At 45.4% G+C, this 17,769-nt stretch overlaps 2 protein-coding genes across 2 annotated transcripts; one reads left to right on the plus strand and one right to left on the minus strand.

The window, feature by feature from the left end:
* Positions 1-7,003: 7,003 nt before the first annotated feature.
* Positions 7,004-8,587, plus strand: itprip (inositol 1,4,5-trisphosphate receptor interacting protein; the record flags this gene model as incomplete). Its single annotated transcript, XM_080548784.1, has 1 exon — positions 7,004-8,587. One exon carries the CDS (start codon positions 7,004-7,006, stop codon positions 8,585-8,587), a length of 1,584 nt encoding a protein of 527 aa, XP_080404910.1.
* A 689-nt stretch (positions 8,588-9,276) lies between these two features.
* LOC308173828 (glutathione S-transferase omega-1-like) lies at positions 9,277-14,370 on the minus strand. Its single transcript, XM_080548887.1, has 6 exons — positions 14,290-14,370; positions 13,351-13,459; positions 12,946-13,168; positions 11,524-11,625; positions 10,746-10,852; positions 9,277-10,136 (listed from the first exon to the last, which is right to left on the minus strand). The coding sequence occupies exons 1-6, from the start codon at positions 14,324-14,326 to the stop codon at positions 9,986-9,988; spliced, it is 729 nt and encodes a 242-aa protein (XP_080405013.1). The 5' UTR covers positions 14,327-14,370; the 3' UTR covers positions 9,277-9,985.
* Positions 14,371-17,769: the final 3,399 nt, after the last annotated feature.

The raw sequence follows: 17,769 nt of genomic DNA on the forward strand, positions 1-17,769 counted from the left end.
GTAACTGTCTGGGCCAGTGACAGGGTGTAGCTGCCTGGGCCAGTGACAGGGTGTAAGTGTCTGGGCCAGTGACAGGCTGTAAGTGTCTGGGCCAGTGACAGGGTGTAACTGCCTGGGCCAGTGACAGGCTGTAAGTGTCTGGGCCAGTGACAGGCTGTAAGTGTCTGGGCCAGTGACAGGCTGTAAGTGTCTGGGCCAGTGACAGGGTGTAACTGCCTGGGCCAGTGACAGGCTGTAAGTGCCTGGGCCAGTGACAGGGTGTAACTGCCTGGGCCAGTGACAGGCTGTAAGTGCCTGGGCCAGTGACAGGTTGTAACTGCCTGGGCCAGTGACAGGCTGTAAGTGCCTGGGCCAGTGACAGGTTGTAAGTGCCTGGGCCAGTGACAGGTTGTAACTGCCTGGGCCAGTGACAGGGTGTAACTGCCTGGGCCAGTGACAGGCTGTAACTGCCTGGGCCAGTGACAGGCTGTAAGTGCCTGGGCCAGTGACAGGGTGTAACTGCCTGGGCCAGTGACAGGCTGTAAGTGCCTGGGCCAGTGACAGGGTGTAACTGCCTGGGCCAGTGACAGGGTGTGACTGCCTGGGCCAGTGACAGGGTGTAAGTGCCTGGGCCAGTGACAGGGTGTAACCGCCTGGGCCAGTGACATGTTGTAACTGTCTGGGCCAGTGACAGGTTGTAACTGTCTGGGCCAGTGACAGGTTGTAACTGTCTGGGCCAGTGACAGGGTGTAACTGCCTGGGCCAGTGACAGGTTGTAACTGCCTGGGCCAGTGACAGGTTGTAACTGCCTGGGCCAGTGACAGGTTGTAAGTGCCTGGGCCAGTGACAGGCTGTAACTGCCTGGGCCAGTGACAGGTTGTAACTGCCTGGGCCAGTGACAGGTTGTAAGTGCCTGGGCCAGTGACAGGTTGTAACTGTCTGGGCCAGCGACAGGTTGTAACTGCCTGGGCCAGTGACAGGTTGTAAGTGCCTGGGCCAGTGACAGGTTGTAAGTGTCTGGGCCAGTGACAGGCTGTAACTGCCTGGGCCAGCGACAGGTTGTAACTGTCTGGGCCAGTGACAGGTTGTAACTGTCTGGGCCAGTGACAGGCTGTAACTGCCTGGGCCAGTGACAGGTTATAACTGCCTGGGCCAGTGACAGGCTGTAACTGTCTGGGCCAGTGACAGGTTGTAACTGTCTGGGCCAGTGACAGGTTGTAACTGCCTGGGCCAGTGACAGGTTGTAACTGCCTGGGCCAGTGACAGGTTGTAACTGTCTGGGCCAGTGACAGGTTGTAACTGTCTGGGCCAGTGACAGGTTGTAACTGCCTGGGCCAGTGACAGGTTGTAACTGTCTGGGCCAGTGACAGGTTGTAACTGCCTGGGCCAGTGACAGGCTGTAACTGCCTGGGCCAGCGACAGGTTGTAACTGTCTGGGCCAGTGACAGGTTGTAACTGCCTGGGCCAGTGACAGGCTGTAACTGCCTGGGCCAGCGACAGGTTGTAACTGTCTGGGCCAGTGACAGGTTGTAACTGTCTGGGCCAGTGACAGGCTGTAACTGCCTGGGCCAGTGACAGGTTATAACTGCCTGGGCCAGTGACAGGCTGTAACTGCCTGGGCCAGTGACAGGTTGTAACTGCCTGGGCCAGTGACAGGTTGTAAGTGCCTGGGCCAGTGACAGGCTGTAAGTGTCTGGGCCAGTGACAGGGTGTAAGTGTCTGGGCCAGTGACAGGGTGTAAGTGTCTGGGCCAGTGACAGGGTGTAAGTGTCTGGGCCAGTGACAGGCTGTAACTGCCTGGGCCAGTGACAGGTTGTAACTGCCTGGGCCAGTGACAGGGTGTAACTGCCTGGGCCAGTGACAGGTTGTAACTGCCTGGGCCAGTGACAGGGTGTAACTGCCTGGGCCAGTGACAGGGTGTAACTGCCTGGGCCAGTGACAGGTTGTAACTGCCTGGGCCAGTGACAGGTTGTAACTGCCTGGGCCAGTGACAGGTTGTAACTGCCTGGGCCAGTGACAGGGTGTAACTGCCTGGGCCAGTGACAGGTTGTAACTGCCTGGGCCAGTGACAGGTTGTAACTGCCTGGGCCAGTGACAGGGTGTAAGTGTCTGGGCCAGTGACAGGTTGTAACTGCCTGGGCCAGTGACAGGTTGTAACTGCCTGGGCCAGTGACAGGGTGTAACTGCCTGGGCCAGTGACAGGGTGTAAGTGTCTGGGCCAGTGACAGGTTGTAAGTGTCTGTGAGAACCCCGGGCCAGCTATGGAGTGCCCGTCCTCAGCGCCCAGCCAGGAATGCCGTCAGGGCCAGCAGCTTTCCAAACATTCACATTGCTCAGTGTGCAGAAGATATCGTCAGTGGAGAGCGTGAGGGTCTGGCCATCTTGGGGGGGCTCGGCTTTGGTGGCTGTTTCTTTGTCCCCAAATGAGTGTAGAAGTGGTTGAGCTCGTCAGGTAGGGATGCGGTGCTGGTGGGGGGACTGCATTTTGGGGTTTGTAGTCTGTGATGGCCTGGATGTCTTGCCACATACGACGAGGGTCAGAGTTGCTCTGAACCTGCTCCTTGATCCGCAGTTTGTGGTTAAGCTTGGCCTCCCTGATGCTCCTCTTCAGATTAGCTCTGGCTGAGCTATAGGCCTCTGCGTCGCCTGATTTAAGGGCAGCATTGCGTACCTTCAGCAGTGGGCGGACCTCTCTGTTCATCCAAGGTTTCTGGTTGGGGAAGGTTTTTATCTGCTTGTAGGTGGTGTCACCGTCGGCACATGTCTTGATGTAATCCAGAATGGAAGAGGTGTACAGATCAATGTCCGTGTAGTGGTCCCGAGTAGCCTGAGCTTTGAGCAGGGGCCAGTCCTTGGTATGAAACTGGTATGAACAATACATCACTAGTACCACTCTATTCTGGAGCACTCTCTCGTATATGGATCATGTGAGTTTGAATCTGGGCACTCTGAGGTGTATGGCTGCAGTAAATAGGCAACAACATTTGCAATGACAATACTTTAGATTCAAACTCACGTGATATGCATTCTAGATGAATTGAACTCTTTCAATGATGAATTGATGAATTCATAGATTAATTGAAATCTTTAATCTGTACAACCCATTATTCCGGGGTAATAATACCATTTCATAATAATTATTAGGACATAAGAACAATTACAAACCCTTCTGGGGCAATACTATGCCAACTATTATATGGTTATGATTGATATAGATTTATGAAGATTAGAATATTGTTTGTGGTACCGTGATGTGATCCCTATTTACCATGTAAATACCAGTATAACCAGTAGGCCCATGTACCAGTTTAACATGGGTGCTCTTATTTTGAAGAAATCCTCATTCATACACGTTTACATTGACCGGAAGTTCCACTAACGGTGCTCAGAGAACTCAGACGCGGAGTTTATCCCTGATCAGTTTAGAGAGTTTAAAAAGTTTTATTCAGTCGATCTGAAGGAATGTGAATCGCAACATAAGTCTGGGTGGAATTAATTCAGCTCTGTCATCACTTGGACGCTCCAAAGGTTAGTTCTTTTAGCAGTTCCATATGTTAGGTTTCATTTTTAAACATTCTCTACTCATCATGTCATTGTCAGCTCATAATTATAAGTATTTTATATATTTTTGGTCAAGCTTGACTTATAGAATTGTGTTAACAGGCTCAACTTTTGATATACTATAAAGGAACTTGCACAGATTTGCCTAGTTTTTTTAATAGTACAAGGACTCGACAAGCATAACATCTCAACGTCACATATTTGTCATCGTCGGAAGATGAAACTATGTTTCCTTTCTACAGTAGACATCTCAAAATAGCATTATTGCGTTGTATTATAAAATTGTATATATAGAGAGAGAATATATCTATATATACAGTTCCAGTCAAAAGTTTGGATACAATCAATTGTAATCTCATTTAATGTTTTCTTTATTTTATTTTATTTTCTACATTGTAGATTAATGCTGAAGACATCAACACTATGAAAGAACACATATGGAATTATGTAGTAAACAAAAGTGTTAAACAAACCAGAATATGTTTTATATTTCAGATTCTTCAAAGTAGCCACCAAGTCAGCTTGTGTGTGTGTGTGTGTGTGTGTGTGTGTGTGTGTGTGTGTGTGTGTGTGTGTGTGTGTGTGTGTGTGTGTGTGTGTGCGTGCGTGCGTGCGTGCGTCTGTGTGTGTGTGTGTGTGTGTGTGTGTGTGTGTGTGTGTGTGTGTGTGTGTGTGTGTGTGTGTCATTGGAAAAGGAAACTGTGAATACCCTGTGACGCTGCCCAGCATTCTCTTCTCTAGAATATGTGGGAGAAAACCAAAAACTAAATATAAAACATATTCTGGCTTGTTTAAACACTTTTGTTTACTACATAATTCCATATGTGTTCTTTCATAGTTTTGATGTCTTCAGTATTAATGTACAATGTAGAAAATAATATATAAATAAAGAAGAACCATTGAATGAGAATAATGTGTGTCCAAACTTTTGACTGGTACTGTATATTATACTTTTTTTCAGTTCATTGTTAAATTGTATTCTGTTGAGTCAATGTTATAAGCTGTTAATTCATCTGTTGGTCAGTCTTGTCACTGTTTTGGATACACTGGTGGGCAGATTTCTTATATATATTCTGTGTTCATAGCTCTAAGATTGCATTGCAGTCTATTCATGATTGTTTAAAGGGACAATGATTTAATGCTCAGACTTTTCTTTTGAACAATTTGAATACATTTCCGCGTTATTGAAAATCACACTGACACACTCGCTAGTCAACTAACACAGCTTGTTTTGTGAGCCTGCTAACAATGTAAAGTAGTGTTATAGTTAATTAGGTAGCAGTGGGGATTACTCACCGAATCCATTGCATTGCAGTATTTTGGCATGACTAACGAGTTTGTGTTGTGATTTTCAACAACGCTGAAATGTATTTCCATGTTTCAAAATAAAATCCTGAACATTTTGATTGGTTGCCGACATGCGGACTAAAATACTAGACCGTGTCACATAATATAGGCTATCACACTACCAACTGTTTGAACCACTACAATCCGGATTCAGGGCCATGTACAGCACCGAAACTGCTCTGGTCAAAGTGGTCAATAATCTCCTCTTGGCTGCTGCTGATGGCAATATCAATATTCTCATTCTCCTTGACCTTTCCGTGGCTTTTGATACTATCTGACACACCATCCTCCTGGACCGACTTGAGACGACCTTCGACATCACTGGATCACCCCTGGCTTGGTTCAAATCATACCTGTCCAACAGGTGGCAGTATGTGTCCCTTGTGGGGTTCAGATCTGCCCCAGTACCAGTGAAACAAGGCGTCTCCCAGGGCTCCTTTCTTGGCCCGTTACTGTTCAAATTAAGGTAGTGCTGGGGACACATGGGAAGGGGAGGGGGAGAGGGTTAACTGGTGAAGGCAAGCTTGAAGAGGTGGGTTTTGAGGGCCTGTTTAAATGTTGGGAGGGTGTTGGCCTGTCTGATGTGGTTGGGGAGGGCGTTCCAGAGGGACGGGGCTGCGGCTGAAAAGGCCCTATCGCCCCAGGTCCAGAGCTTGGTCCTGGTGGTCTTGAGAGTGGTTTGGTCATCAGACCTGAGGCAACGGGAGGGGGTGTGGAGGGGGACGAGGTCGGCAAGGTAGGAGGGGGCCAGATTGTTGATGGCTTTGTAAGTGGTGAGTAGGATTTTGAATTGGATCCTGAATTTGACCGGGAGCCAGTGGAGGTTTTGGAGGACAGGGGGGATGTGGTTACGGCGGCGAGTGGAGGTGAGCAGACGGGCAGCAGAGTTCTGGACGTGTTGGAATTTGTTTAGGATGTTATTAGGCAAACCGTAGAGGATGCTGTTGCAGTAGTCGAGTCGGGAAGTTATGAAGGTGTGGATAAGTGTGGTTGTATGGTTGTACTAAACGTGTCTAGCACATTAAATGCCTGTGGCTGACTTGACAAGTATGATATCAAATGATTGAATCTCCAACAATTAGTACTTTAGCATTTATACATGTTTGTAATTTCAGTTGACTGATGAAGTTCTATTAAAAGCTAGGAACACTGAAAGGGTGCTTATGTAATTTCCTTCCCTCTGCTTATTACAATATGTTCCTTCCTGTTACAAACATCCACAAATGTTTTACAGTACGAACACATTACTTTCCTTTATCATCAGAGAAAGTTACATAACTGTGCAGCTACTGTATTTTGCCCCTTTCTGAACATAATATTTTATTAGATTAACCATAAATAAAATGAATTGGACCTTTGCCAAATGACTGGACTGGAAACGTTTTCCTGGAAAAGTTCATGGGATGTACATTTTTGACAAGCACAATGTAATCACCCGTGCTAAATGTTATTATTAGTGCTGAATGTTGAATTCCCTCAAGTACCATGTCAAAGGTTATCTACTCCCTTCCATGGTATGCAGTTTAATTCCATTGGACAACAACAATGCGTCACATTGCTAGCTCCTTCTATATTTAGGGTAGACGAGGGGTGTGGCCTTTCATAGAAATAGTACACAGGGATTGTGTATCATGATTCTCCCGGATCTCTGCCCTGCATACTACCAGAGCCATACTGTATGTGTAGATATCTATGGCCTCTGGATATCTATGGCTCTGGATACTACACAATTGCAATTCAACGTGTATTAGGCCTATATTTGATAAAGTACATGGTCATCTCAAGAATAATAACAAACAAAGCAATATAGTTGTACACATGCTATTGTCTGCTGCTGTGCAAAGTGGTGCAAAGACACCCTGCTAGTGACAAATTATTACAGGAATGTTCTTGGTTACTTTAGTGATTGATTAATTGATGATACATACTGCTTTGAAACATACTGCTATGGAAATCTAGATACCAGTGGAAAAAAATCCAAAACAATCAAATTAAAAGCGAAAGAATCACAAGCCTCCCTGAACATATTCTTATTTGTTTTACAGGTGTTGAGCTGTGGATGAAGTGTCACGAGAGGTGGTAGTCTAGCTTTGTCTCCTCAGAGACACAAGCGAAGATGCAGGGGGCCATTGCGCGGGTGTGCATGGTGGTGGCGGCCGCCATCTTGAACCACCCCCTGCTCTTCCCACAGGAGAACACCACCCTGCTGGAGCAGGACGAGGAGCTGCTGTCCCGTATGAGAGAGCACGAGGAGAGACTGGCGACCGAGCAGTCGCGGCTGGAGAAGGAGCTGTCCTATGCAGACTCGGAGCAGCAGGATGCAGACTCTGAGGGAGCCTATGGTTGGTACTTCTGGAGTGCCCTCTCCCTGGTCATCTTCTTCACCATAGAGGTGTGCAGACAGGACCTGGCAGACCTGGCAGACATGGAGGAAGAGGATGCATTTACCGAGAGTGGATCCGTCAACTCCAGGACACTGGTGCTGGATAAGGGAGTCTTAACCAGCTTCTGTGACAGGTGTGTCCGCACCGCTGAGCACGAGAACTGGAGGGTGCGAGAGTTTGTAGAAGGCTTCGCCGATGACCTGCTGGGGGCTCTGAGGAGCGTGTGTGATAGGGAGGTAGGGGACTTTGTGGGAGTCGGGAGCATGTTTGAGTCGTGGAGGGTGAGTAAGCCCCTGGTGTGCGACCTCATCGTCCCTTTCTCCCCGCTGGAGCCGAACACCTGCCAGTTCCAGCTGTGGTGCAGCAGCCCCTCCAGGGACGACGTCATCCCCCCGGACATGCAGGGCTGCGCCAGGATCAAGGTGACGAGGGAGCCTGGGAAGAACGACGACGGCTGCCTCTGCAGCTCCGCTAACCTGGGCGAGGACATGCTTTGCCTGCTGCACGGCAACAACGAGAGGCCCAGAGAGGACCAGGACCATACCCCGGACGACCTGTTGTGCTCCAAGAACACGCCCTATCTGACGAGAGACCAGGTCATGAAGTGGTTCCAGATCTCGGTGACCAAAGCGTGGGGACGGATCTCTCACAAGTACGAGTTTGAGCTCACGTTTCGCAACCTGGACGCCGCCGGCGCCCTGAAGGTCCGATTCCGGAACTCCAGGAAGGTCGTCGTCATGAACTTGATTCCCGCCGTCCAATTTCAGGACACGGACGCCTATTTTGTCTCTCACTTCCCCTCAGATAATGACAGCAGCTCCTTCTCTGACGCCTACTACTGGCCCCTTTCCTTTGCGGTCTACGAGAGGAACTTGCTCAAAAACATCACTAAACGGTTGCCCGAAAACCCCTGCCACCTCCACTGCCTTCAGATCGTTACCTTCCTACACAAGAAGCAAACGGGCCTGACAGGCAGGAGCGCGTTGACTAACTACCATCTGAAAACCGCCCTTCTACATCTGCTGTTGAGTAAGGAGCCTTCCAGCTGGGGCCCTGAGAGTCTGGAGCACAGGCTGCAGGACCTGCTAGGCTTCCTTCAGAGGAGGCTACACGAGAAGAGACTCCACCACGCGCTGGTCGGAAACAGCCTGGTGCCGTCCGAGATTTTAGTCCCAGCCGTATTCTGTACGTCGGAGCCCATCAATCTTTTCCGACCTCTGGTGTTGGAGAGAGAACTGTACGCAGACACAGTCAGGCACTTCCAGGAGATGCTCAGGAACGCACCTGTGCTGATACAGGAGTACACGCCTCTTTAACTCAATGGAAACGCTGCTCACTCATTGACTAAACTCTTGTTTCGATGTACTGAAAGCGGTGTTCTCAACGACTCATAGCTGATGTTCGATTTTATGTCGCAGCTTTAAAATGCACTTCTATAGGCACTTAAAATGGAGAGAGCTGAACACGGCTCCTTTGTTATTTTTAGATGACCGTTGTTATTTTGGCTCTGCTAAAGCGGCTTCAGAAACCTTTAGGTCACCAGTGTTCTCAGTAAGACTTCCTTTCAATTAAATTGATTGTAAGTCGCTTTGCCAAAAATGGAAATGTTTTTTTTTAACTCTGAAAACATAGATCACTATGTTACTATTAGAATGACTTGTATACAGTATTTATGCATATATAATATGTGTATACTAGCCAAAGAGGAATACACATATACTTGAGTAGGCCTATTATCATGTCTGATTTCAAATAGATCATTGTCACTACATACTCTAGTGACATTTAATTCATTAATTTAGCATGCAGTGCAATTGATCTGGCTTGAGCAGCTCTGAAAGTTATGGCACTCCCTGTTAGCCTACATGTTGTTCAGTTACAAAGAGATAAGATGCAAGCAAATATATTCCATATACATTCCTTCCACTGCATTCTTGAGGAACTTGATAAGATACATTTAGAAATTCCTTTCAGCATGACCACCTTAAAAATGACAAATCACAGGTAAACAGTAGATGTTTAATTTCAGAGGTGAAAAAAGTCTGGCCTTTTGAGGTACAGTGTATACACAAGGTATTCAAATACTGTAATTCAACAATATACTGTATCTAGTCCCAGGTGTTTTGAAACAGTGGAAATGTGAATGAGTGGAATATTCTTCAACAACAATGTCTAAATGTCCCTAAAAAGCAAAATAGTGAGAGAAATGTTGTAAAATGAAAAGAAAGAAGAAAGAAAAGTACCTCATACCCATTGTAACTGTCTGTTGTATCACAAAATGTATGTTTTACATTTATATTTCCATTGCAGTGTTCTTGTTAATAAATGATCATGGCAGCTAACCTAATACACACATATATTTTGGAAATGTTTGGCCTGTTCAATGTTCATAATGTATTGAGTCATTGACATTGACAAACACTTGTGGACAAAGGATCATGAAAATGAAACTCAACAAGATTCAAGGAGCATATGTAAGGAGCACCACATAATTATTTATGTTCCGTTAGATCCATTGAAAGTAATGATGACGGAGCCATACATTACCCATCATGATAATACAATCATACGTTCTTCATTATGCAACAATGAAATGTAAACAAAAACATCTAGATTGACATGTACATCTGAAGCCCCGAACGACCCTAACAGACTGACGGCAGGAATAGAAAATAGAAAACTGGACGTTCCTTCAAGGGTTCCCTGGCTCTCATCTACAGGCCATAGTCGTAATTGGGTTTCCCTTCAATGTAGTTCTTATAGAAGGCCTTGAAGGTGTCAGGGCTGTGCATGGTGGCTTTGACTGTGGAATCCTCTAGCATGTGCTTTGTCCACTTCTTCAGAGCAGGGAGTTTATCCAGGCAGCTAGGGAAAAAAAGATTTGGGGAATCAATACCAGTCAATTAATTTGCCTAGTCACCCCAGACTGTTTGTGCTACTAGCCAACCATTGTTGTCATGCAAATAATGACATGACAATGATAACTGGCTAATCGTGACATTAGAATTATAAGGTTCTATCTCCATTTTTGTCAAAATTGAGTTTTTTTTACATAATCTGATCCATTAGGTGCTTATTAATGCCTGTGTGGTGTTATTTTTAAAATGTTGACATTTTTGAGTTAGTAATTCATAAAATACAAAGGTTCCATCTCACAAAACTTAATGGAATGTAAAAACTTTGACGCTCAATATCTCTGAACTGCCCTAAACGGAGATAGAACCTTATAATTCTAAGCTCACATAATAGCAAAAACAGTCAACCAGAAAAGCAGTTAATGGATCATAGACAGCATTTTTGTTTTTGAACTAAGCTATAATTGTGGCAGTGTTCAGGCATGTCATAACAAAGACTAAGCAAGATGACTATAGAACAGTGTTGGTCTCATCAACTTAATGGAGGATGTTGTGGATTGCTGGGCGTGCACTAGATGCTTTCCAACACTCAGAGGATGTATGAAGAATGAACACATACTGCTTCAACTCAAAGGCCTCCAGTCTCTCAAACCACGGCCACATCATGTAATCGATCATTGTGATTGCGTCACCGGCAAAGAATTTGGTCTTCTTATTTGCAAGATTCTGAAAAGGAAAGATCTGATTTTAGATACACAGAACTAACATGTCATCTCATACTAGGACAACTGGATACTAAGAACTAATAATACTTCCTCATTTGTCAACTAATACTTACTCATATGTCTAGCTACATTACACTCAGCAAGTAATCATGGTTAAGCCCTTTAACACTAGAACAGCCGTGAGTGAGTAAAGAAAAATGTTATATCAGAATCAGAATCAGAATCAGAATCAGAAGACTTTTATTGCCATGACATGTAAACATGTTAGGAATTTGGTTTGGTACCATGGAGCACGGTTTACAGCAGGACAGGTGCAAGACAGGACAAGAGCAGGCAAAGTTGTAAGTCTATCTTTTCACTCGATCAATTTTCAGGACCCTCCTTTCATGACTTTTCCTAGATATGTGTGTTCTACCACCCAGTATCTTTACATTTTCAAAATCACATCAGGATAAGCTAGTATAAAGCTATTTTGCAGTTTTTCTGTGTAGGAAGCAGGCTAATTTACAAGCGGCCAACTAGTGGTCGTTGTGTGTAAATAGCAGCTTGAGCATTGTAAAGAGAGCCTCTTTCTTTTTAGTAGGTATGGCTGTTCTAGTGTTAAAAGCATTCTGATGTGGTAACTCACAGTTGGTTGCTAATGTGTTTTGTTTAATAACAGAGATAACTTGCCTCATTCAATTTGAGAAGCTTATCATTCAGCTCAGTTTCCAGTCCTGAGATGTCATCTCCATTATTTCTCCCCGCTGGTATCTTGAAGAAGTATGGTGTTATCTGGATAAAAAAGAAGAAAAAGGTTGCAACTGTTAGTGGTCAAAACTGTGCTGTTTCTAGTAGGGTAGGGCGATTTTACGGTTAAACCGTAAATCACGGTTTTTGAAAATAGAAACTTTTTTTGTCAATATTGTCATATATTGCTCTATTAAAAAACGACTTAAAGAGTGTTTGTCCAGCACCACTGTCTGTGTGGTTCAAGATGCTATGAAAGTGATCAACTGCTGCAATTTCGAAGCATTTCGGGTTCTGACCGAATCACATGGGCGAGCCAGCACATTTTGATGTTGTAAGGCTGTGTGTAGGATTTGCATGAAGAAGGTGAAAGAGGAGTGAGCAGAATCAGAGATGACTGCCTATTGTCGCAAGCTTGTGATTGACGGAGACGAAGATCCCCATCTCTGATGGAAATCAAATGGAGCCAGCCGCTTTCCACTGATGTCGCGGGGGGCCTTTTCATCACAGCAGGCAAAGTTGTAAGTCAATGACGTGCCCTGCTGAAGCCTGAAAAAGTTGATATGCTTGTTTTTCTAGCGAAAAATCTACAGTAGGCTTGAAAAATAGCCTAAAGTAGCTGTCAGTAGGATGAATGAATGAATGAATGAATGGTCTTTATTGTCATTGCTATAGTACAGGTACCAAACAACGAAATTTGGGAGGGGATACGCTTTTATGCCCATTTTCGTTACTGCCGTTTTTGTTATTTATTGTTATTTTGTTATTATTTGATAAGCCTGGATGCTATAGGATGTGCTTTTAATTTAATTTATTTGTACTGCATTGTAGCCCATAGATTTGTTGTTAATTTTATTCCGTTTGGATGACAGATGGCGGGGAATCATTGTCATGTCTGTGCACTATTTTATTTTACCTACTGTATTTACACTCAAGCTTTATATTTGTAGCTTTATAGATGTTGTTAATGTTTGCTATTCTGTTTCATGATACCGTAAACCGTGGTTTAATTTGGGGACGGTTAAATGGTTTCCCAACCCTAGTCCAACTAGTCCAACCCTAGCCCAACCCGCCCAACCCTAGTCTCTAGGACTGTACATACAGTACAGTATGTACAGTACAGTATTGTACTCATTCAAAGTGAACAATAAGCGACCTTTGAGCTGTGTTTGTATACGCAGGAGCAAACATAGATCATTGGTAATTTACAAACCTGATAAGTCCTCTGACTTATGGATGTACTTATGTATGACTTATGACTTACTTACTTATGACTTACTTATGTATGGAGGTCATAGGTCTACAGATACAGTAGAAGGTTTAGGCCTACCGGTACTTTAAAATGGTGCATATAAAGTAACATACCTTGGAGAAATCTTCCAGCAACATCTTTTGCTGGGCTTTCTTAAATGGATCAGCTGGAAGCAGCTTCTTCTCTGGAAAAGCTTCATCCAGGTATTCACAGGTGATTGATGACTCAGTGATTAACTGACCACTCTCCGTCTCCAGGGTTGGAATCTGACCAAGAGGGTTCTTTTCAAAGTACCAGTCAGGCTTGTCTTTTATGTTGATGTTGACCGTGTCATGCCTGAAACAATGTTAATAATAATTAAAAAATCAATAATTAAAGACAAAATAAAAAAAGAGAATAGTCATTCTATACACAGAAATCCATAAGTTACAATTAAACATATATGGGGGGAATATCAGCTTTGTCTCAATATTCAATACTTTTCTGATTCTAATTCTAAAACATTGAGGTCGTCTTACTTTATTCCCTTAGCATGGAGCACCAGTCTGGTCCTTTGGGCGTAGGGACAGAACCTCATGCTGTAGATCCTGATCAGGCCTTCAGGCACGGGACCAGGAGCACAGCTACCTGTTGATATGAGAGAGGGGTGACAACACTTTACAGGGGGGGTGCTAGCGGTAGCAAGGCTGTGTATTATAATGTACCTACAGTAAATAAAATATATACGCTTCATATTCAACATTCAAACATGAATATTCACATTCTATATTCAACATCACTTTAAAATATGTTTTGGGCCGAGTGTGAGTGTCCCTCTTTACAGCCCAAAGTGAAAGACTGTGTCACATGCTAGAAGCGTGAGATATATAGCAACCCTGGTAATAACAGTGTAATTACAATAGTAACAACGGGTTTAAATTGTAGCCTAATTAGCTGATTCAGCATGGTTACACGTTGACACTACAAAGCAACCATGCACACAAAACCTCAAGGTTCTCTAGTTCGCAGATCACATCATCATGAGTTAGCAACATTGCATGCCCACGCATGCCTACAGCATTGTTTTCTCAAGACCTGTGCAACAAAAGATTAAATAACTCATGATGGACTGTGCAAAAAGCTATGGCTCAGATAGAGTAGGACACATTGCATTGTCTTTCACATGGAAGACACAATAACGTCCCGTCCTCTGGGCCACATACATCCAACTGCATGTGAGTTTGCACAGTTAGAAATATTTACTATGATCGACCATCATGTGCAGAGCAACAGGTCCGATTTGAGTAAAATAAAGTGAGTAGCCTACTAAAATAGTTAGTAAACTAAAGCACTGACATGACAATCACCAACCCTAATCATAATAAATAATAATAAAGACAGAAAGAAAAGCCTCATCAACTCATGGCTAATTACCACATATCTTAGTCAGAGACAGATCTGAGAAATAAAAGTCTTACCTTTGGCGAGACACTTGTCAGATGCCATAGTACTCATGTAAGATGTTCAGCAAATGATCAGAAATGTCTATCAGGTTGTGATATGACCTTTTAGTACTGTCTGCTTCCGACATTCACTTCCTCCTTGGTTGCGTAGGATAAAAGAGTCAACCAATAATTTCAGCGCATGCAAGGTGGGGCGGGTCTAGAAGAAGTACGGTTGTCAAGGAAACACGTTGACATTACAAAGCAAACATGCACACAAAACCTCAAGGTTCTCTAGTTCGCAGATCACATCATCATGAGTTAGCAACATTGCACGCCCACGCTCATACAGCATTGTTTTCTCAAGACCTGCCCTGTTCAACAAGTTACAGAGATTCAATAACGCAAGGAAAAGAACTCAGCTTTTATTAGTGGAGACTGTGATCAATATAAAACTGCCAAATATGAACTCAGGTCTGCAATCAGGAAAGCCAAATCAAATTATGCCACAAAACTGGAACAGCAGATTGCATCAAGCGACACTAGAACAATCTGAAAAAAAACAACAACCAAGATCTCCAGCCTCAACGACTACAGGCCAATCGCTCTGACATCTGTGGCCATGAAGGCGTATCAGCGCATCGTCCTCTCCTACCTAAAAACCCACACCACCCCCCTGATGGACACTTATCAATTTGCCTATCGTGCCAACAGATCTGTTGAGGATGCTGTCAATCTAGCCCTCCATCACACACTACTTCATCTGGAATCACCTAACACCTACGCCCGCATCCTATTCATTGACTTTAGCTCAGCCTTCAATACAATAGACCCGGTCAATCTCTTCAACAAACTGGTGGACATGAACATTGACCCCTGCATCTGCCACTGGATACGGAGCTTCCTGTGGAAAAGACGACAGTGGGTCAAGATGAACAGCCTTTCATCTCGACCCCTGACCCTCAGCACAGGCGCCCCCCAGGGCTGAGTCCTCTCACCCTGGCTCTTCTCCCTACACCATCGTTTCTCAACGGGGGCGTTCAGACAACATCGGGGGGCGCTGGAACAGATATTTAAAAAAGGGGGGCGTTGGGGTGTTCTTGGGGGGCGTTCGCGCATTAAGTATTTTTCTCATGAAAAACAGCTGTCAGCAGTGTTATTACGGGTCATTTCGCTCGGACAAACCGTCTTTTCAGTCAGAGCACCCATCTCTGAGCGCTCCCAGAGCGCAGTGTTCGATAGTTATGGAGATAGACTCCAGTTCTATGAGTGGAGCGGAGCCCCATAGGGGAGCTCTGCTCCTATTGGTTTACCCGCTACCTAAAGTAGCCAATGACTGAATTTTTCAATGCCTGCGCCCGCCTGGGGTGCTATATAAAGGGGCGTACTTCGCTCCATCATTCTCCCAAACATACAAAACAGCCGGGTTTGAACGAGTCGAAGTGGGCCAGCAGCCCTATGGGGCTCCGCTCCACTCATAGAACTGGAATCTATCTCCATAACTATCGTTCTATATCGTGGAGCTCCGCCCCATAGGGGAGCTCTGCTCCTATTGGTTTAGGCGGAGCGAGCGAGGCCAAATGTACCCCCACTGAGACTATTAATCCGAAAACAATCTCAGCGGCACCCGGAGCTGACCACTGATGTTGGTTCAAGACAACCTTAAAAAGTTGGCCCAACCCACACCGAGTCTGCTCCACTGATCTAGCCCTTACGTGAGCACGCAGGGTTGTAGATCTAACGGAACATGTCCTGGAGGAGGGTCCCCTCCCCAGGCACATCCGTAATCATCCTGACAGCACTTGAATAGCATCCCCAACCAGGGTAATCCAAGTGCCATCCCCACTACATCAGTCCTCAGCAAACTGAGGACAGAATGAGAAAAGGATGAGGAAGAAATATCACTTACCTAACCCTTACGTTGGGTTGTTGATCTAACAGACATGTCCTGGAGGAGGGTCCCCTCCCCAGGCACATCCGTATTCATCCTGACAGCACTTGAATAGAATCCCCATGACCAGGGTAATCCAAGTGCCCTTCCCACAACATCAGTCATCAGCAAAACTGAGGACAGAATGAGAAAGGATTGAGGAAGAATATCACTGACCTAACCCTTACGTGAGCACGTAGGGTTGTTGATCTAACGGAACATGTCCTGGAGGAGGGTCCCTTCCCCAGGCACATCCGTATTCATCCTGACAGCACTTGAATAGAATCCCATGACCAGGGTAATCCAAGTGCCTTCCCCACTACATCAGTCATCAGCAAAACTGAGGACAGAATGAGAAAAGGATGAGGAAGAAATATCTTCCAAGTAATACCGTATAAAAAGTGATGGCGACGACCAAGACGCCGCCACACATATCTCCTCCACTCCCACTCTCCTGAGAATGGCCACTGATGTGGCCATGCCCCTGGTGGAATGAGCCCGAATGCCAGTCGGCACGGGCTAATAGCCTCGCAAATCCAAAGGGACAGCCTCTGCTTCGAGAGTGGTGTCCCGGCTTTCTGTCCGCCATAGCAGATCAGAAGCCGGGGAGAAGATCTCAGTCCTGCCGTGCGCTTCACATATTGTGCCAACGCGCGCACCGGACAATACAATGGAGGAGGAAAAAAAGGCGCTCAGAGCACAGCTCTGAACCCTAAACCCACGATTAACCGTAGGGATAAAAGCCGGGTTAGGGCGTAATACAGCTTTTGTTTTGTCATCAGAAATGATCAAACAATCTGCCCGTGACGAGAGAGCGCACAACTCACTCACTCGCTCAGCCGTAGTCAAGGCGAGGAGTAGACTCGTCTTGAGAGACAATAAAACGCAACGACACAGTGACAATGGGTTCGAATGGGGGCACGCACAGCGCCTCTAGCACAATCGACAGGTCCCATTTTGGCATTAGAGTCCTATGAGGGCGTCTAAGCCTACACACTCCAGTCAAAAAACGCTTAACCAGCGAATGACTGAAAAAACCAGTGTCGTTGTCGCAAAAACCCTCATGACAAGCTGAGATGGCAGCCGCGTAAACTTTAATAGTTCCCGCCGCCAATCCCTTGTCAACAGCGACTGTAAGAAGCACAAGAACGTTTCGACCCGACAACAGACAGGGTCAACGTCCTGTCCCTCACACCACTGTGTAAAACTCGCCAGCACGCCGCATATCCCTTTGCAGTGGATTGAATTGATTGATTGATTGATTGAAAAACCTTTATTGTCCCCAATGGGGAAATTTTGTTGTCAAACAGCTCAGTTAGGGCAGAAAACATTCAATACAGAAAACAGAAAACATTCGATAAAATACATAAAACAGTGCAGGCTCAATAAGTAAAAAGTTCCAAAAGTTCCAGCTCCAGGTCTCCCCCACCCTGCAGGGCCTGGTTGTAGAGTCGGAGTGCAGCTGGAACAAAGGACTGTCCAAATCTTTTTGTACTTTGACGGGGGAGAACAAATCTGTGGCTGAACTTGCTCCTCATCCCCGCCAGCTCGCAGTACATCGGGTGGGAGGGATTGACCAGCATGGC

This window comes from Nansenia antarctica, assembly GCF_963989245.1.
Source record: "Nansenia antarctica genome assembly, chromosome: 19".
NCBI classification, from domain to species: Eukaryota; Metazoa; Chordata; class Actinopteri; order Argentiniformes; family Microstomatidae; genus Nansenia; species Nansenia antarctica.

What these genes read in the sequence shown, in the direction of transcription:
- LOC308173828 (XM_080548887.1), bottom strand. Translation starts at nt 14,326, where the DNA reads ATGAGTACTATGGCATCTGACAAGTGTCTCGCCAAAG. An exon ending in CTCCATGCTAAGGGAATAAA is followed by an intron (nt 13,169 to 13,350) that starts GTAAGACGACCT and finishes ACATTGTTTCAG; the next exon opens with GCATGACACGGTCAACATCA. An exon ending in AGCTTCTCAAATTGAATGAG is followed by an intron (nt 10,853 to 11,523) that starts GCAAGTTATCTC and finishes TTTCCTTTTCAG; the next exon opens with AATCTTGCAAATAAGAAGAC.